Source organism: Mixophyes fleayi, chromosome 6 (assembly GCF_038048845.1).
Source record: "Mixophyes fleayi isolate aMixFle1 chromosome 6, aMixFle1.hap1, whole genome shotgun sequence".
Taxonomy (NCBI): domain Eukaryota; kingdom Metazoa; phylum Chordata; class Amphibia; order Anura; family Limnodynastidae; genus Mixophyes; species Mixophyes fleayi.
The window spans coordinates 158,135,700-158,157,554 of NC_134407.1; the positions used below are offsets into that span (position 1 = coordinate 158,135,700).

Consider the following 21,855-nt stretch of genomic DNA (forward strand, 5'->3'; position numbering starts at 1 on the left):
GTTGGCAGTAATGCATGTGTAGTGTTGACAATTTCCTTATCCAAAAATGTAAACTGTGCATGTACCAAGCATTGAGATAATAAGCATCTAATAGATAGATTATTACATGATTTAAAATTATTGCCGTTAAACTGTTTGACTAGAAGGAAAAGCGGAGCATCACCGTTTCTCCTAACAATTTCATGCACATACTGTTTCCACTTGCACGTTAGTGTAGTAATTAAACAATACCCTTTGCATCAGTGGGTTCCTGAGTTTGATTCCTGCTACATTTTGTGTAATATGACTAAATAGCATGTTGAAAAATGTGTGCAGCTACAACACAGAGAATCAGCAGTTCAAATTGACTGGGTTGCAAAGACATACGACAAATCCACAGATGAAAGCCAAAAAACCTAAGTGTCCGTAAAGCCCAAAAGAATAAAAAAATAAATTGTAGTCCAACTATTATGATTATTATTATTATATATGAATGTTTTTCCATATCCCAACATGTTAACTGTGCATGTACCAATGGTTTCTGTCTATAATATGTACAAGTATTGTCATTATTTTAAATTTAATCATGAGGGGGCGTGGCCTGACAGTCTTACTAGCAGGACGGCTCGTCCATCAGCTCCGCTCCTGCAGCCCTTAAAGGTCCTTTATACAGGGGCTCTCGCCGCTTGAGAAGTAGCTAAAAGGGTCCACTTCCCCAGGAGACCTTGTCCCTTCAGTTGGAAGCCTCCTCTATTTTATTTGACTAATGAATAGAGCTCCGGACCACCGCGTACTACCAGGCTATATGCTGTTGCACGCCTATGACCAAGCTGCCACACAGCACCTCGCTGTACCCATCGCGCCATAGCACCTTTATTTATGGTGAGCTTGTCCACGTCACTGCGGAGGTGAGCAAAACAGCCCTTAAGTGTGATACTGCTGATGTAGGCTCCAGCGCTGAGACTCTGGTTGGCTCCTTTGTGCAGCACTGATAATTGTCCCAAATATATTCAGTACTGGGGTGTATCTATATTTTACGCTTGACTGAGCTGCCTGTCATTCCTTTCTATTATTGGGAGGCACACAGTATTATAACTGAGGCTTTGCTGCCACCTTGTGGGGAATTACTATTAGCACTAAGTTAACATTCTCAAATCCCACTGCAAGTTTTTATCAGATCTTTGGCTTAACATCAGGCAGGATCGAAGATATAGAGCAAGCAGGAAGTGGAAGATTAAAAGCTCTGCCTCATAACATTGGGCGGTGTCCCGTTGCGCTTTCTGCCTATTTCGTTGTGTTCTATCGAATAGAAAGGTACAAACACTGCAGTTCGCCTGGGTCATGTTATAAAGATTTACGCAGCACACAGTTTCAATACTACCTCTGCCCAATAATATCCAAGTGGCGTAAGGCACAACCAGCTGAGATGTCAAATACCTTATTGTCAGCTATGTTTCACACCCATACCTCCATCCCTCTGAATGCAACATATTTTACTTGATTGAGATATAATGGGACATATCTTCATTGTGCTAATCCGGTCCCGCTCAAGGATCTGATACCTCTCTGAGATCTTTCTTATAGCCAATTTTAATTTGCAGGTCAAGATGGCTCCTAAGAAAATCAAGGCCTCTAAGAAGGCAGCGACAGTTACATTTTTCAAACCCAAACCTGCCTTATCTTCTGGAGCTGTCTCCAAGCATAGAGCCACGGAAGAGGTGGAAACTCCGTCATCAGCAAGTGTCTCATCTTCCCCTACCGCTTCATAACCACAAGTAAACCTGGATGGTTCGATTACCGCTAGAACTCTGCAGCGGATGTTCACCTCTTTCAAGACCGAATTAGCTCCTCATTGCGAGAAATTAATATGCAAGTGACGGCTCTGGGCGGCAGAACCTCTCATACAGAGGACAAGATGGAGGAATTGGTGCCATCACAATGACCTCATCTCTTCCCATGAGAAACTTGAATCTCAAGTACTGGTGATGGCGGATAAGATGGCAGACAGTGAAAATCGATCCCGCCGAAACAATATTAAACTGAGAGGCATCCCAGAATCAGTAACCAACTCTGAGCTATCAAGCTTCATTAAAATTTAATCATGAAAAAAGCTTGTTATGACAGAATTTGCTGCTCCACTTTTCAGTCTATTTTATTTTATTCACATATTGTATTCAGCACTTGCACATTGGTGTAGCAGTTAGACAATCCACCTTGCAACAGTGCAAACCTGAGTTCAAATCCTCACCAACCATCTTGCCTCTATGGGATCAATACATTTCCTTGCCATATTTATGTGGCTGTCCAAAGTGTTCATGGTGTAAGACTACGCTTGGTCTGAGTTTGCACAAATCATCCGTTTAAATCTCATATATTTATTTTTTTTGCATATTATTAGTAACATAGTTTTAAGATGTTTTGTTCCAAACACTAGCAACGAACTGTTGACATATCAGCCCCTTTACATTGCGATTTATTACAATTGTGGTTGTAAATAAAAAGAGGTTGTTTGTTTTGAAAAGGACACAATGTTTAATATTACAGCTACATATAAAATATTTTACAATCTTATGCCGGCTGCTGGACTGGATTTGTCAGTACCTTAGCCATCCATTCCGGCTGCCGGAATGGATGGTTAGGGTATTCTAAGCCCCATTCCGGCTGCCGGAATGGATGGTTAGGGTATTCTAAGCCCCATTCCGGCTGCCAGAATGGATGGTTAGGGTATTCTAAGCCCCATTCCGGCTGCCGGAATGGATGGTTAGGGTATTCCAAGCCCCATTCCGGCTGCCGGAATGGATGGGGAATGCACTCAGCAATCCATTTTGGCTGCCGGAATATATGGGGAATACACTCTGCGCTCCATTCCGGCTGCCAAAATGGATGGAGAATGCACTCTGCGCTCCATTCTGGCTGCCGGAATGGATGGGGAATGCACTCTGCGCTCCATTCCGGCTGCAGGAATGGATGGGGAATGCACTCAGCAATCCATTTTGGCTGCCAGAATGGATGGGGAATGCACTCTGCGCTCCATTCCAGCTGCAGGAATGCATGGGGAATGCACTCAGCAATCCATTTTGGCTGCCAGAATGGATGAGGAAAGCACTCTGCACTCCATTCCGGCTGCCGGAATGGATGGGGAATGCACTCTGCGCTCCATTCTGGCTGCCGGAATGGATGGGGAATGCACTCTGCGCTCCATTCTGGCTGCCGGAATGGATGGGGAATGCACTCTGCGCTCCATTCTGGCTGGCGGAATGGATGGGGAATGCACTCTGCGCTCCATTCTGGCTGCAGGAATGCAAGGGGAATGCACTCAGCAATCCATTTTGGCTGCCGCAATGGATGGGGAATGCACTCTGCGCTCCATTCTGGCTGCCGGAATGGATGGGGAATGCACTCTGCGCTCCATTCTGGCTGGCGGAATGGATGGGGAATGCACTCTGCGCTCCATTCTGGCTGCAGGAATGCAAGGGGAATGCACTCAGCAATCCATTTTCGCTCCCAGAATGGATGGGGAATGCACTCTGCGCTCCATTCCGGCTGCAGGAATGGATGGGGAATGCACTCAGCAATCCATTTTGGCTGCCGGAATATATGGGGAATACACTCTGCGCTCCATTCCGGCTGCCGAAATGGATGGGGAATGCACTCTGCGCTCCATTTTGGCTGCCGGAATGGATGGGAATGCACTCTGCGCTCCATTCTGGCTGGCGAAATGGATGGGAAATGCACTCTGCGCTCCATTCCGGCTGCAGGAATGGATGGGGAGTGCACTCAGCAATCGATTTTGGCTGCTGGAATGGATGGGGAATGCACTCTGCGCTCCATTCGGGCTACAGGAATGGATGGGGAATGCACTCAGCAATCCATTTTGGCTGCCAGAATGGATGGGGAATGCACTCTGTGCTCCATTCCGGCTGCAGGAATGGATGGGGAATGCACTCAGCAATCCATTTTGGCTGCCAGAATGGATGGGGAATGCACTCTGTGCTCCATTCCGGCTGCAGGAATGGATGGGGAATGCACTCAGCAATCCATTTTGGCTGCCAGAATGGATGGGGAATGCACTCTGCGCTCCATTCCGGCTGCAGGAATGGATGGGGAACGCACTCAGCAATCCATTTTGGCTGCCGGAATATATGGGGAATACACTCTACGCTCCATTCCGGCTGCTGGAATGGATGGGGAATGCACTCTGCGCTCCATTCCGGCTGCAGGAATGGATGGGGAATGCACTCAGCAATCCATTTTGGCTGCCGGAATATATGGGGAATACACTCTGCGCTCCATTCCGGCTGCCGAAATGGATGGGGAATGCACTCTGCGCTCCATTTTGGCTGCCGGAATGGATGGGAATGCACTCTGCGCTCCATTCTGGCTGGCGAAATGGATGGGAAATGCACTCTGCGCTCCATTCCGGCTGCAGGAATGGATGGGGAGTGCACTCAGCAATCGATTTTGGCTGCTGGAATGGATGGGGAATGCACTCTGCGCTCCATTCGGGCTACAGGAATGGATGGGGAATGCACTCAGCAATCCATTTTGGCTGCCAGAATGGATGGGGAATGCACTCTGTGCTCCATTCCGGCTGCAGGAATGGATGGGGAATGCACTCAGCAATCCATTTTGGCTGCCAGAATGGATGGGGAATGCACTCTGCGCTCCATTCCGGCTGCAGGAATGGATGGGGAACGCACTCAGCAATCCATTTTGGCTGCCGGAATATATGGGGAATACACTCTACGCTCCATTCCGGCTGCTGGAATGGATGGGGAATGCACTCTGCGCTCCATTCCGGCTGCAGGAATGGATGGGGAATGCACTCAGCAATCCATTTTGGCTGCCGGAATATATGGGGAATACACTCTGCGCTCCATTCCGGCTGCCGAAATGGATGGGGAATGCACTCTGCGCTCCATTTTGGCTGCCGGAATGGATGGGAATGCACTCTGCGCTCCATTCTGGCTGGCGAAATGGATGGGAAATGCACTCTGCGCTCCATTCCGGCTGCAGGAATGGATGGGGAGTGCACTCAGCAATCGATTTTGGCTGCTGGAATGGATGGGGAATGCACTCTGCGCTCCATTCGGGCTACAGGAATGGATGGGGAATGCACTCAGCAATCCATTTTGGCTGCCAGAATGGATGGGGAATGCACTCTGTGCTCCATTCCGGCTGCAGGAATGGATGGGGAATGCACTCAGCAATCCATTTTGGCTGCCAGAATGGATGGGGAATGCACTCTGCGCTCCATTCCGGCTGCAGGAATGGATGGGGAACGCACTCAGCAATCCATTTTGGCTGCCGGAATATATGGGGAATACACTCTACGCTCCATTCCGGCTGCTGGAATGGATGGGGAATGCACTCTGCGCTCCATTCCGGCTGCAGGAATGGATGGGGAATGCACTCAGCAATCCATTTTGGCTGCCGGAATATATGGGGAATACACTCTGCGCTCCATTCCGGCTGCCGAAATGGATGGGGAATGCACTCTGCGCTCCATTTTGGCTGCCAGAATGGATGGGAATGCACTCTGCGCTCCATTCTGGCTGGCGAAATGGATGGGAAATGCACTCTGCGCTCCATTCCGGCTGCAGGAATGGATGGGGAGTGCACTCAGCAATCGATTTTGGCTGCTGGAATGGATGGGGAATGCACTCTGCGCTCCATTCGGGCTACAGGAATGGATGGGGAATGCACTCAGCAATCCATTTTGGCTGCCAGAATGGATGGGGAATGCACTCTGTGCTCCATTCCGGCTGCAGGAATGGATGGGGAATGCACTCAGCAATCCATTTTGGCTGCCAGAATGGATGGGGAATGCACTCTGCGCTCCATTCCGGCTGCAGGAATGGATGGGGAACGCACTCAGCAATCCATTTTGGCTGCCGGAATATATGGGGAATACACTCTACGCTCCATTCCGGCTGCTGGAATGGATGGGGAATGCACTCTGCGCTCCATTCTGGCTGCCGGAATGGATGGGGAATGCACTTTGTGCTCCATTCCGGCTGCCGGAATGGATGGTGAATGCACTCTGCGCTCCATTCTGGCTGGCGGAATGGATGGGGAATGCACTCTGCGCTCCATTCCGGCTGCCGGAATGGATGGGGAATGCACTCTGCGCTCCATTCTGGCTGACGGAATATATGGGGAATGCACTCTGCGCTCCATTCCGGCTGCCGGAACAGATGGGGAATGCACTCAGCAATCCATTCTGGCATACTTTAAGGCAGGTAGAACAGATAACTGGAATATATAGGTGGGATCTCATATATATATATATATATATGCAATATTATAATATGTGTACTAGTTGTTCCACACATTCCAGAGAACATATCTGTGTAGCATTACAAAATGCACTATACAGGCATAGAAAACACAGCAAGCTATAATCAAGACACACCAAGCAGCAGAGGGCGCTATGTTAAGCTGACTCATTCCGGCATTCCGGCAGTTCCGAGTTTAACCAAAACCCCAAATATCAGCACCTACCTGTTGACACATTAACCACTTTACATTGCAATTTGCTACAATGATGGTTGTGACTTAAAAGGGGTGGCTTTTAAAAAAAATGTACATAATGTTTAATGTTTCATATATATCACAAATAAATTTGAAAACAAAAAATAAAAAAAAAAGTGAAGTGTATTAAGATGTATGTATGTTGTGCATAATTAGTTGCGAGTGTTGTAAACGAACGATGCTTTTTGAACAGTTTAATTGTTGCTTTAGCTAGCTGTTTTGGATTTAAACATGACCCTGAGCTGCATTAAGTTTGAGCAAGGAGTTAAGACAACATTCTACTTAACTATCCTACACGGACAGAGGGAACGCCTACTCTTCTCAACTTATTTATGATCTCCGCCCACTCCCCGCCCATTCCCCTCCCATATCCATCCCTTTTTACTCAAGTGGTCAAACAACTTCGCAATTGCGATGGAGTTTCACTTAAATTTGACAGATGCTTCCCATATGCAACAGATTATCTCAGCTTGCGCAATGGATTCTAATGGTTTCCATTTCGCATCTCCCGTTTCTGGGCATGCGCAGAGACAATTATCGTATTATCCACAAAACCCGCCAGATGTGTTCCTTAATGAATCAGGCCCCTTATATTTATGTTTAGATGAAATCTTGTTATCAAGGACAATTCATCGACCATTATTTCATTAAAATAATGTTGCACGATGTTTGTTATAGAGTAAAATATTAACATCTCTACAGCAACAAGAAACATCGCTTCTCACTCACTCTCAGGATCTAAGGCTGCTCGAGGTGAAGTGCAAGCTCCACCCTTTCCCTACACACCTTGACAGGACAGCCAGCCAGGGTGAGAGTTTGTCAGTTCCCATCCAATCAACGACAAGGTGTGTCCTGTCCCTTTAAACTCTGCAAGAGTGAGCTGCTGGCCAGTGACCAGCTGCAGGGAGAGAGATGAGGAGCAGAGCTGTGTCTGCACCATGCCAACCGGCCTCCACCTACCCCTGGCCGTCCTGTGCCTGCACCTACTGTCCGTCATCCTTCTGCTGCAGCCTGTGGATTCCTACTTTGGGTCAGTTTTACCTATCCTCCTTACACTCACCTATTTATATTCATCTGCTTTAGGAATTCTCTCCAGTAATATTATTTAAAATGTATTGACAATTTTTCGGGCTTTATGCAGTATATGCATCAAACTGCAGTGTACTAGTCTTTTGCTTATTAATAACTTACTTTGGGTTTAACGATCATTAAAAACTGCAGCAAATGCAGGCACTGTTAACTGTCAGAAATGCGATTAATGAAATTAGAAGAGAAATTGAAATATAATGCTGGGAAAAAGAGCTCAGGTTTTCTACATACTCATAATACCTGCTGCTTGTCAGATCTTGTGGAACTACAAGTCCAAGAAAGCACTGGCTGGGCATGCTGGTTACTTCAGTTCCACAACATCTTGGGACAGAGCCGCTTGTTACTATCCAATTTATCTTAACGTTTTATTCTCCTGCCTATCGATTACCCTCCAATTCCTCCAATATCCTCTGCATACACGTTATCTGCTGTCATGATTCATCTATTTTATGGTTGCGATCAAACAAGTCGAAAAGGTTATTAAAAAAATAACATGATTTTCGTAGTTAAGAGATTATCCCCCTTCCTTTCATCTTCATCACATGACATATAACGGGATTAATATATTTATAATTACACTGCGCTGAGCCCGACATAAATTCTAAAACTAAAATGCAGTTGTTATAGAGTGACGACAACAGGTTAAATGTTTTTGAAGAACATGATCAAATATATTCCTTTAAAATACAAATGTAATCAATATATTTGTAAGAATTTCCGGCTTGTTTTATTAGAATGTAAGAACTATTAGAATCAGTAATCTTGATGTTACAAAATAACGATTTTAAATTAATATACTGATACATTTAAATAATGTATGACAGGTACATACATTATTTTTGTAACACACATACAGTATATTGTGGGTAAGAATTTACTACAAAATATGTATGTATATGTGTATATCTATCTATATATATATATATATATATATATATAATGTATATACACATACACACACATAGTTATTGTGTGTGATATAATATGGTATAGATTTATGGTATGGCAAGCCACTTCTTGAATGACCTATACAATTCAGGTCTGAATGGTATACATTTTAATGCAAACTGTTTAGATAAAGAAAGTCTTTTCTAAATTGTATTTAAATTAGGAAATTGTTTTAGAATGTCACCTTCACAAGTTTGGCGTAAAACATGCAAAATGCATTACTCTATTTAGAACTCATAGTAAAGTAATTCCAAAATGTTCCTTAAAAATTCTAAGGAAGATAAATTTACAGGTCTTAAAATAATAAATAAAATCATTATAAATTAAAAGTTCTATATGTTTTGTGATTGAATTAGTCTTTAATCATGTTATAATATTTGTGATTATAACAATACTGTGCTATATTTACCTAATTCCACCCCAATTCATACCACACATAGCTCCTCTTTTTAGATTATGTATTATAAATGCTGCTCTATCCTATAGGCCATGAGGGATAATCTCTAATTTTTTCAAGAAAAACAAAACAAAATCCCTTATTTAGACATTCCTCTTTTTCTTTGATAATAAAAAAATATATACACACCACATACACACAGATAAATATACAGACAAAAAGACACAAAAATATTTATACAAATCTAACACCATTAAATATTCCTATATTTTAGATTGCTTAAAAGTATACTTAAGGGGTTAAAGCAACTTGGTAAATACATATTTTTCATCATCTTTTCTCACACTTCTATCACAGAGATTTCCCTTTCCTGTTTTCTCACAGACAGTTCTTTCCCCTCCCTATGTAGAACACGTCTCTCTCTCTCTCTCTCTCTCTATTTGTGTGTGGTGATTTGTGCTGAGCTCAGAGTCCTTGAAATGAAGATATTTCTCCAAATATTTACATTCATAAGATCACATTATATGGGTAAACGGCAGGTGACGGGAGGAAAGACCAGATAGACGCATAATCTAACTATATACAAAATGTGTGTATCTGTGAATGAGGACGCATGGCAAAAACTTCACTGAGCTTTCCTTACCTATAAAATGTACTTATGGGTAACTTACTAAAGCAAAATACTAAATATTCGGGAGCTTGGTGGATCCAAAATCACATCATTAACAATCAGATTGAAAAAAAGTTGTTTTTCTTTCCCCCACTCCTGATGGACAGGATGGAGGCGAACTTGGAGCCGCAAAACTGCTGAAAGTTAAGCGCTTCAGTAATTCACCCCCTTAGTGTTGGAGATAATACATAAGCAGCATCATTTCTATGATCCATATTAATTGAGAATTAAGAAGGACAATTCTAATGCTCTGAAGGGATAACTTGTATTTTAAGTTTAGAAAGAAAATAACCAATCCGACCTAGAATAAGGGAAAACTGACAGTTTTCACTGAAAAAAATAAACTTGAGTACAATTGATCCGATTGATCAGAGCATGGATTATTCTAAGTAAGGTACGTTTATATAAACAATCCAAGTTCTTGATATAGTGTGTTAATCATGAGACTAATTTTATATTTAAAAAAGATAACATTTAGAAAAAGTCATGGGCATGACGTAAATTGTTGCTCCAAATATGTTATTGGATATTATTTTTAATAATTTGTTGTTGAGCCATCATATTTATCCTTAGCTATATCCCATCTCAAAGGTTGTCATCTTATATACATATTACTGTTTTGAGACATGTAGAAAATTTGTATATTAAATCCGAACATTTTAAGAATAGCAACAGTAATGTACCTACTGGTGACAGTATCCAGATTTTACTGACAAATACAATTCATTCTGAAGCTCAGTGTGCTCAGTGTCCGTGTCTTGGTTAAGAAATGTAACCTATGAGGTTCTGATTGGTCCTTTCTTTGTGTATGGAGGGACAAAAAATAGGTGGAAATAAAGTAGAACTAACACTCCCGAACAGACATACCTGCAGGAGGTCACCTGAGATATTAATATATATATATATATATATATATATATATATATATATATATACACACAGAGAGAGAGGTGTGTGTGTGTGTGTGTGTGTGTATGACATGCATAAAGGTGTGTTTTTCATTGGGTAATATGAAGCTTTGGGTGAACTCTTCATGCTTGAGACGATCAGGGATTGTGGGGGTACAGTTTGGATTACTTGTCACTGTTCCTTTAAGATGAGCAATCTGGAAGAGATAAAGCACGCAGGAGCCCAACCCAAATGTAGTAGAAACGAGTAAGGCAACATAAAAAAATCTAAATGAACACACAAGGTATTAAATTAAGTCATAGTGTATAGTCACCTAGTTTCTAATTATCACTTCCGTGTCCTCATAACTCCACCAAAGTACACCAACTCTCATCCAACCGAACTCAAAAAAATCAGCTCTTTTGTGTATATCATGACCTGTATCTGTGTGCACATGAGGAAGGAATGGGTGTATGAACGTATATCACACAAGACACCAATGTGTGTAGCTAAATGTTTGAAACCAGTCCACAAAAACATTAGTTTTCTAGTACATCTGCACATATTGGTATCTGGTATGACTTAGGGATAAATATATATATATATATATATATATATATATATATATATATATATATACATCCCTTCTTCAAGTGCACACACTTATAGGGTATTGTACAGATTAGGGAGCTGCTTTTTGGTGTCCTGTTGGATACAAGTATACATCGTAGGTGGACTAAGACTCCTTGGGGCCTTAGACACCATACTAGATTGCGTCCCCAAAAACATAAAAATGCATTAGGGTAATCTGTGCCCCTTAGTGCTCACTTGGCCCTAAACAGGAGCCTAGGTTGCCTAAAGAATGATTCGGCTATGTCTCAAGAGACTGGATGACTGTTTGTTATGACTTAAGTATATACCTTGTAGGTGTCTTATGTTTCAGATTCATATAGTGCATTGTTTGTATCTGTTACACTTATAGGGTTGCACTCCTATATGCTTTTTGTCTTTTAGATAGTGACTTTAGTGCTGATCAATTGAAGGAACTGCATGGTGACAAGTACCTACTGCAATGTAAAACTGATATGGCGGACTGTTACTATTTATGCTTGGAAATTTAGAGAATTGACCATATTCCACAACAAATTATTTTAGGGGGTTAATTCACGCCTATTCGCCTTTGTTTATAAGCAATCTGTAAATGGCAGTTATAAAAAAATGAACTTATTAAGAAAAATCCATTGTGCATGTTTGCACTGAGTAGAACAGATTTGCATTGCAGCTCTTCTGGGCGAAATGCTTATTTGATTAAGCTCTGTACTCTTTATATTTCCAGATCACTCAACTAAGAAGTATCATTGGTTCTAACTATTCTAAATATCACATAGACACAACAAAGACCACTGGATTACAAAGGATTGTAAAGGAAACAGAGCAATAAAGTAGCCCACATCCTAACCAATGTCAGTGGCTAGTAGTACCAGTAGCTTGGCAAACCAGTAATTTGGTGCTACAATCAAATTCTCACTAATACCTACTCTAGCCAGATTAGCCATGTAACAGCCATGTAATTATGTATTCATTAGCTCAAATTTGGAACCCAGCCAGTGGATAAAGACCAAACCTTTGTTTTAAGGCCAATTTTTAGAGAGGTATTAATTTCTGCAGAGACAGTTGTGGGAGCTGTTGTAGCGTGACACAGCGCTCCCTTCTTCCCGAATTCCACAGAAATGCTTATATGTAGACATTGGCCAAAATGATCTGTTCAATGTTTACATTATTCAGATTTCATATTCTAGTCATTGCACATACTACAGTTTCTACAGTGGTTAGATCAACAGCCTCTGCTTCATTTATGTAAATATAAAATAAATGCCAATTTAACTACTAAGAAATAAGATATGCCATGTGATATTGTGGCTCACTCACTATATGGTACATATAACGGAATTTTTGAGCACATATGCCTATTTCCTGATATTTTATAAACCCTCTTGCCACCGCTACCGATAGGAATCCTGGTAATCTCTTAAATATTTAATAATTCCAGCAGAGTGATATCCATTGCACTTTATATATATCTGTTGGTATCGTATAGTGAAGGCAGCTATTTTGTGAGGTGAACCAATTTTCAACCTATCAATTTACTTGGATTTAGTGTCATACCCAGGGATTCTGAGGTTTGTGAAATGGAAATGGCTAAAAATGCAACAAGCAGACATAATAGTAAATGTTGTTGAACTACGTCTGAGCTGAATGTACCATTTGTTTTCTTTCTAATACAATGTTTTAGACATCATATGTGTCTATTAACAAAAATATTAATTAGAACAATTTTTAAAGGGCACCTGTTACCTAAGCTCAATGGAGGCAACAGCTTTGTGGCCAAACCAATATGCTGCCCATAAATTATCAGCAAGTTAGTAACATCACGGAGTAATTATGCATATTTTGCCTTATGCCTCTGTGATGTTACTAGCTTCCAGTAAATTGATATGGTTTAGTCATATATTAATTTAAACCATAAAATGACTGCTTCCATTTCGGGTAGGTATGTATATGGTATCATTCAATTTAATGATCCTCTTTTTTGTGACTTTCCACAGACTAACTAGCAAGGAATCACTTTCACACTATTCTTCATCTTCTCCTGCGACTGGTAGTACTCACAACCGAGCCCACCTTAAACAGTGTGATCTGTTGCCCCTCACTCGACGACAAAGGAGATTGTGCCGGAAGGAGCCGGGGCTGGCAGAAGCCCTAAAAGAAGCTGTACGACTGGGCATGCTAGAGTGTCAATACCAGCTGCGCAGTGAGCGTTGGAACTGCAGTCTACAGGGAAGAGGGAGTCTCTTGAAAAGAGGTGAGGCATCTACACCAAACACAATCAAAGTCGTCCTGATGGCAGTATTTTTAAATGCCCATTAGCTGCACCGGCTATATTTCTCGTTACAAACAATAAGAACGTAAAATAGACAAACAATAATTTAGGATAACGGTGCACGTTGTCACTGCAATCTCTACTCCTTTGAAGCTTGTAGAAGCTGGTGAGATATATTTAACTCATAATCGTCTGAAAACTTAAATGGTTTCCCCACCTCCCCAACATTCAGCCTAATGGATGTATTTCACAGCAACTTAGATGTGGGAGATTTCTAAAGGGGAATGGTCGACGGGAGCAAATACCCAGCTGTACAATTGCGTGCCACTTTTCCCACAACCTCCCAAATACTGATTCCTGTCAAATTAAGTGATTGAGCTCTAAACTATTATGACAGTGAATCCCTTCAAATGAACATCACTAATGTAATGTATTTTATTGACTCTACTTGCTATATTAATAAAGGTTTCCCCCAAAAAGCCAACTAACTAGTGCATACAATTATTTTATACCTCTTTAAAAGTCATCAAAAAATCCTAAAAAAAGAATTCTTAATAAACACATTTATATTAAGTATAATGAAAACATTGTATTGCAATGATAAAAAATATCCATTATATCGATCATAGTTTTTGTTTGAGAAGTGTACTTTTTACTTTTTTTAAATGCCAGGAGGTATTTTAGTTTAGCTTAGACATGACACAGCATGTTAGTGGTTGTACACATAGGTCCACGTATCAGCACAATCACTGGTTGTCAGTGGCAGTAACAATAAGCACTCTCTTCTGCAGGATTTAAAGAGACAGCATTCCTGTATGCAGTGTCCTCTGCTGCTCTAACACACTCGCTGGCTAAGGCTTGCAGTGGAGGTAAAATGGAACGCTGTACATGTGATGACTCTCCTGGGCTAGAAAGCCAGCGGGCATGGCAGTGGGGAGTCTGCGGGGATAACCTACGACATAGTACCCGCTTTCTGCAAAACTTCTTGGGCCAGAGAAGAGGAGAGAGAGATACAAGAGCCAAGGTGGATCTGCATAACACCAATGCTGGGATAAGGGTAAGAAGTATTCAAGTACCCAAGCACCCCATGTCAGATAATACATACATTGAATTTGATAATTAACATGTGGCAGGGTGTAAACTTTCATCCATCTGTGGGAAATTAAATATTGATTTATAATTGTTCTTTTCATTTTAATTAAGCTACCAATGCATCAAACACATCTGCCAAATATCTCTTTAGGTTTGTGTACAGATGTCATCAGGGCATAACAATGGGGACCCATAGCAACATTTTGTAATACAACTCATTAACATGAAGCGGACAATAGTAGTTCCTGCTGTAGTAGTACTGCTATCAAAGAAGTTTCCCCCATTGATGACATAGATTTCCGTAGTCAATGAATAAACAAGGACACATAACACCGAGAACTAAAATCTACCCATCCTCAATGTGGCAGCTGAAGCCATTTGCCTCACTTTAATTCTTAAAACTAAAAGTGCGCTTGTCACCTACATATAAAGGAGACAGTCATATTTGGAACTCTGTGACATTCATGGCAATGCATCTATTCATTCACTAGTAACCATTAATATCACAATGACACAAATACAACATATGGATAACATTAGCGGATATAACTAAGGCACAAACGCAACCGCATCAATTTATCAAAAACTTGTGCTATCACTAAGACATGAATGCAGCCTGTTATTTCAGTAATACACAAATGCAGCCTATCATTGGAGCATAATAAAATGTTGAAGTGAATGTATTACCTAACAGGACAGGTACCAATCCATCCAATCATGTGGCGCAATCAGTACACACCTTCTGTCCTATAAGATTGAATGCTCAGGATAGGTCCAGCCCTCCATCACTTAGAGCACTTTGCTATTCTTAGATATAAATGGAAGCTGTTACCTTTCAGTAATTGTAGGAGGTGTTTGACCCCCATCAAACTGATATACAAGTTACCTTGAAGGGATGGGGTTATCAAAATCAGAAAACTGTTTTAACAACAATAAAATAAGATTCATGGTATTGAATCAGCTATACATATCGAGATAAGTGTTACTGTACAGATACTCTATATTAAAAGCCACAACATTATCAAAATATCTAAAATGTTTGAAAACTGGAATGTAAACAAACTTAAAAGCTGTAGAAATATAGAATAATACAGATTTATTCATGTACAAGGTATGCTTTAAAGGATTATGCAACTGGATGACAGCATCTAGAATAAGAGAAGTGTGGCTGTTTTTCATACACACAGGTTTAAAACCGATAGCTACAAGAATAAGAGAAGTTGTACTGTGTAGTTAAGGTGCTCATACAAAGCTCTCAAGGCTGAGTGGCTGGATCAATGTCTGATTTGGCCACATACATGTGTAGCTAAATCTGAAACATCTGGCTATTCAGTGCTGGGATCTCATGTGGCACTGTACTCATGGCAGAATGATTTCTGTGCACATGGACAGATTCAGTCAGTGTAGAATTTTCCAACTCACGCAAATCAACATCTTAAAAATACTGATTGGAAATTGCAGTGAGTATTGCCATTTTATGGGCCACTAACGCAGTGATCTGTGGCCATCAGGTAACCTAAATTACAGTTAGAATCACAACACGTATTAACACTTTTAGTCTATATTGAAACAGGACCATTATCAGTCACAATATCTTCTAGGAACAGATCCTTAAAACTGAAAACAATAATTTAAACTTATTCATACACGAAGTTTAAAATGATTTTGTACATGCTATGATTCTGCCACTTAATATATGTACAATTCTGTTTATCCCCAGGCTGTAAAGAGTGGATTAAAGACCACATGTAAGTGTCACGGAGTATCTGGTTCATGTGCAGTTCGTACCTGCTGGAAACAGCTATCCCCCTTCCATGAAACAGGAGCTTTGCTTAAAGCCAAATATGACAATGCGCTAAAAGTCCTGGGAGCCACCAATGAGGCAGTTGGGGGCCACGAGTCTCTTGGACATTCCTTTGCTGGCCGCTCCCCACGCTCTAGTGACCTGGTTTATTTAGAGGATTCTCCTAGCTTCTGTCGTGCCAGCCGTTTTTCTCCTGGCACTGCAGGGAGAGTATGTTCTCGGGAGACCACTTGTGACAGTCTGTGCTGCGGAAGAGGATACAACACTCAGAGTCGGATGGTCACTTTTTCCTGCCATTGTCAAGTGCATTGGTGCTGCCATGTGGAGTGTCAGAAGTGTGTACAGCAGCAGGACACCTACACCTGCAAACAATGACATCAATGTGAAGCAGAGGGAAAAATACAGACTACCTTGGTTTCTCAGCTTCCAGCAGACCAGACTGTTATCAAGCGTCCACACTTTAGAAAGCGACACACTACATATGACTCAGAAGAACCCCTGTAATGCTGAAAACCTAGGACCTACAGACCACAATGCTTCATTCTTCAATGGAGTAAATATCATTCCATGATATATTATATTTTCAATTAACAGTATAAAAAGATATATATCCCACATGAAAAATAATCAGCACCTGATGACTATTATAATTGGCATGCTTTACATCCAGGATTTTGCCATTTTAAATAAATCATAAACATTTTTTTTAAATCACTTTACTGTACTACAGTATAAACCAGGCCTGTCCAACCTGCGGCCCTCCAGGTGTTGTGAAACTACAAGCCCCAGCATGCTTTGCTGGTAGACAACCAGTTGATAGCTGGAAGGGCATGCTGGGACTTGTAGTTTCACAACACCTGGAGGGCCGCAGGTTGGACAGGCCTGGTATAAACCAATCTGGGATATAGTCCAATAATCTATATAAATAGACCAATCCTGCATGTTTTTTGGATCACCACCCAGGAACCTCAGGTGCATGGTGTCAATTTTGGACATACCACATTCATGTTTTGTAAACTAAATCTCTGTCTGCCAAGATGTGAAAGAGTATATTGTAAAAATAACTTTGTACAGGTGTATTAAAACTGGTTCAATGAATTTAACACATTCACCTCTGCACCTGGTAGGAGATTCACAAACATGCACTGTTGGTGAATCCTGAGTATAGGTTTGAGAACCTCTGATATACTGAATATTATAGATTGTCTAATTAGAGATGACCTATTAAGCTCTATACTTTGCGCTGATCCATTCTATAATCTGTCCAATCAATAGTGTGGAATTCCAGTAACATGACATCTTACTACAACAAGTTACAGTCATTACCAATGGTCCTCAATGGTGGTCACAAACAGACCAGATTTAAAATCACTGTCTGCTTCAGCTCAAGTGGTTGAATCACAATCAAAGAACTAGTGACTATTGTGTAAGCAGGAGCATCCCAAAAGCTAGGCTTATGTGCCACAGCCAAAAATTAAACAAAAGGACTATAAAGTGTATATAAAGACTATAAAGACTATAACAATAATGATCTATAAAGTGATGTCAAGGGTACGGATGTAAACAGAGTCTACAATTTATTTTTCTATCAATAGAATGACTACTGGCGATGGATAAACAGATTTTTCTTTCTTTCTAGCAAGAGGAACAATTTGTTGTCATGTTAAAGTTATGGCTAGTTTATTTCACTATCAAAAGATCTTTTCCATAGACCAATAGGAAGTCATTATGTCAAAAGAGCACGTCAAAGCAGTAAAATGTTCCGCTCTAAGAACATGGAATCCCGGGATTGTCAGGATAATAATTTCACAACAGAAACATATCCTATACTGCAATAAACAAAGACACAATGCTGGAAATATGAGAAATCACAGCCTGGTGAATAGTAAATAAAAGCATCAAGAGAGTCACAAATTATTATTCTATTTGGAATATAATATGCTAAAATTATTTAAAATATTTGCATTGTTGTTTTCAATTGTAGTTTTCTTGTCTGCTGTAATCGGGATGCAGCCATAACAAGCATAGGGCCTTATCCTATATAATGCAAAATGCAAAAGTACAAGGCCCTTACTTTCTACCTCGTGCAATTAAAAGAAAGCAAATCTGTGGATATTTAAGTTATTTAAAACTGCAGTATAACCGTGGCATGAAGCCACTTCTTGCCTACTATAGAGAGATGTATATAGATATTGGTTATTCAATAAATATTTATATTTTTGCCACTATGTACATAGGAGACACTGCACTTCTAATCTGTTTATATACTGCTCAGATATAAACTGAATTTTTGTAAATTACTTTGTATGACTCTTTTTTTGTTTGTCATTGTTCAACTAAACATTGTGTATGGGACAAATCATGAGATAACGCCTGAAATACCTGCAGGCACAAATCATTTACTTTAGAGCTGAAAGAATGAAAATAAAATATTTTCTGTAGTTATCCACTATATTTCTATATATCAAACCCATCTAGTACCAGGATTGTATTAGAATATACAGGGCCAGCATATTAAGGCGTTTATTTTCAATGTACCCTTTACATAAGAACTTCACAGAGAGTTGCCATTATACGTAAAGGTAAACTGATAAATCATCTATAAACTAAAATGCATTGGATGTATGAACGGTCCATTGACATCATAATATTCATCATCAGTTTGACAGGTGCTCTGTGCAGTCAAATTCCTGCTTGCCTAAATCCTCCTTCCATCATGACACTACCCCTGTCACATGCAGCCAAGTCCTTCACAATCACGCATATGAAGAAATACACACAATATTCTCACAGCGCACTGCTGTCAATCAGTAAAAAATAAAAATCTGCTTTCTATTTGTAAATAAAAAAATAAATTAATTAAGCAACTTCCATTTCATGTATCACAATTACACCAGTGGATAGGTCACTGCATCAGCACAGGCATCACTTTATAAATGTTTGCAGCACCTGAGATTATTTCATGATCTTATTGACTGCAGGTAGTTCTATCCCGTTCACTTCAAATAACGATTCTGGTGACAAAAATAGAATGAAAAATGGTAGAAAACATAATTTTACAGAACAAAATTAGATGTTAGAATACGTAATATTGTGCAGAATCTATACATTTATATCTTTTCGGTTGTATTGACAGGACATTGTCCATTTAACAGCCATTCATGGATAAAGTTCTAGGGCTATATTTACTTAACTGCGGGTTTGAAAAAGGGATGTTGCTTATAGCAACCAATCAGATTCTAGCTGTCATTTTGTAGAATGTACTAAATAAATGAGAACTAGAATCTGATTGATTGCTATTGGCAACATCTCCACTTTTTCAAACCCGCAGTTTAGTAAATATACCCCCTAGACTAGTCAAAAATAACACACATAATTTAAATAGGTGCTAGAAACAGCAGCTGCCTACTATTGTTTCTAGGGCCACCACCATTATGAATATAATAATAACTGAATAATAACTATAGTGTATACAGTGTTCTCTCCAGCACCTATTTCCCGGGTGCTCCACCTGGCTGTTTTTACTTGCCATCTGGCTCTTGGAGCCAAACAGACTCCTATTATAATAGAATAATAAAATAAAACATTGTTTTAGAACAGGCACTATGTGAGCACTACAGCCAGCAGTGTGTGTTAGACCACGGACCACCAGTCTGACCAGTCCTGGCAAGTTTGGGCAATAGGCTCCTACATTTTTCAATTGAATTGCAAAGTATTACAACTGCCTACATCAGGCTACTTCTCAATGCCAATCAGTTGGCAACATTTTCCAGGGAGAACACTGATTTTATTATGTTATTATTTATGGGTAAAGTGTTTTTCTGGTTGTCTCAGCAAATTTCAGCAAGTTACAGAAATCATCAAGGAAAATAATCCAGTTGTTGCATGCTCCTTGAATACTTGGAACCACATATATGTATATATTAGTGCCAAAAACACTTACTTATTGGGGACTTAGGATAAATATGTAAATATCCTTGCATTCTACAAGAGTATACGGTGTCGTAGTGGTAGCACTTCTGCCTCACAGCACTGGGGTCATGAGTTCAATTCCCGACCATGGCTTTATCTGTGTGGAGTTTGTATGTTCGCCCTGTGTTTGCGTGGGTTTCCTCCGGGTGCTCCGGTTTCCTCCCACACTCCAAAAACATACTAGTAGGTTAATTGGCTGCTATACTAGTCTCTACCTGTCTGTCTGTATAAGTCTGTCTGTGAGTGTGTGTCTATATTAGGGAATTTAGACTCTAAGCTCCAATGGGGCAGGGACAGATATGAATGAGTTCTCTGTACAGCGCTGCGGAATCAGTGGCACTATATAAATAAATGGTGATGATGATGATGATAGTTAAAAATAAAAATGTGAGGTAATTTGGTTTCAAATGTGATGACCATTCAAATGCAACTTTAAAGAACCTTCTCGACAGTTCTAGCCCTCGATGTGGAAAAAGGCATTTGACAGAGTGAGCTGAAATGTAAACAAATATGGATTTAGATGCAATTTCCTTTATGGCATATGGTGCTCTATCAAAATCCTGCTGTGTCTCTCTCTCTATCTTTGTCAATGGCTTCTGTTTACATCACTTTGAAGTCGACACAAGAAAAAACAAATATAAGTTCAACATATCCAAATCAAAAGTGCTCGATCTAAACATTAATCAAGATTTTTTTTTTAATTGTAAGTGTTGAGTTTCCTTCTGTATTCTGCTTATTACCTGACACTATTTGCCAAAATCTAAAAGGACCTGGCCATATGGTATCCTCTATTCACCTCTTGGCTGGGGAGGGTAGCTATCATTTAGAAGAATGTTCTTTCCCGGTTCTTATATTTATTTCGAACCTAACCACAAAGAGTCCAATATTCATTCTTTACAGTCTTGCACAAATTAACCTCCATTTATATAGGCCTGGAGGCGACTGCAGGTGAGAATGACAACCTTATAACTCACTATGAATGACTTAAGCAAAAAAATAAATGAAATAAATAGTTGAGTCATATAAATAAAACTTATACACTCTGTAGCCACTTTATTAGGTATATCTGCTTGTTAATGCAAATATCTAATCATCCAATCATGTGGCAGCAACTTAATGCATAAAAGCACGCAGACATGCTCAATAGGTTCCCCAGAATGGAGAAGAAATTAGATTTAAGTGACTTTGACCGTAAAATGATTGTTGGTGTCAGAAATGGTGGTTTGATTATCTCAGAAACTGTTTATCTCTTGGGATTTTCACGCACAACAGACTCTACATAGACTCTACATAGACTTTACAGAGAATGATGCAAAAAAAAACCAAAACATCAGGTTCCTTAATGAGAGAGGTTAGAGGAAAATTGCCAGACTGATTGGAGCTGACAGGAAGGTGACAGTAACTCAAATAACCATGCGTTAAAACAGTAGTATGCAGAAGTGCAACTCTGAATGCACAGCACGTCAAACCTTGTAGTGCACGGGCTATAGCAGCAGAAGACAACACCGGGTTCCACTTCTATCAGCTAAGAATGGTAAACTGAGCCTACATTGGGCACAAGCTCACCAAAACTGGACAGGGTAAGATTGGAAAAACATTTG

The 21,855-nt window shown here is 40.3% G+C and overlaps 1 protein-coding gene across 2 annotated transcripts; it reads left to right on the forward strand.

Moving 5' to 3' along the window:
• The first annotated feature begins 835 nt into the window (after window positions 1–835).
• Window positions 836–18,579, forward strand: WNT9B (Wnt family member 9B). Of its 2 annotated transcripts, none has more exons than XM_075176890.1 (4): window positions 836–887; window positions 13,112–13,368; window positions 14,178–14,443; window positions 16,199–18,579. In XM_075176890.1, the coding sequence occupies exons 1-4, from the start codon at window positions 859–861 to the stop codon at window positions 16,655–16,657; spliced, it is 1,011 nt and encodes a 336-aa protein (XP_075032991.1). In that variant the 5' UTR covers window positions 836–858; the 3' UTR covers window positions 16,658–18,579. The 2 variants fall into 2 exon arrangements, with proteins under 2 accessions (XP_075032991.1, XP_075032990.1); XM_075176889.1 differs by lacking the exon at window positions 836–887 and adding an exon at window positions 7,164–7,543.
• The last annotated feature ends 3,276 nt before the right edge of the window (window positions 18,580–21,855 follow it).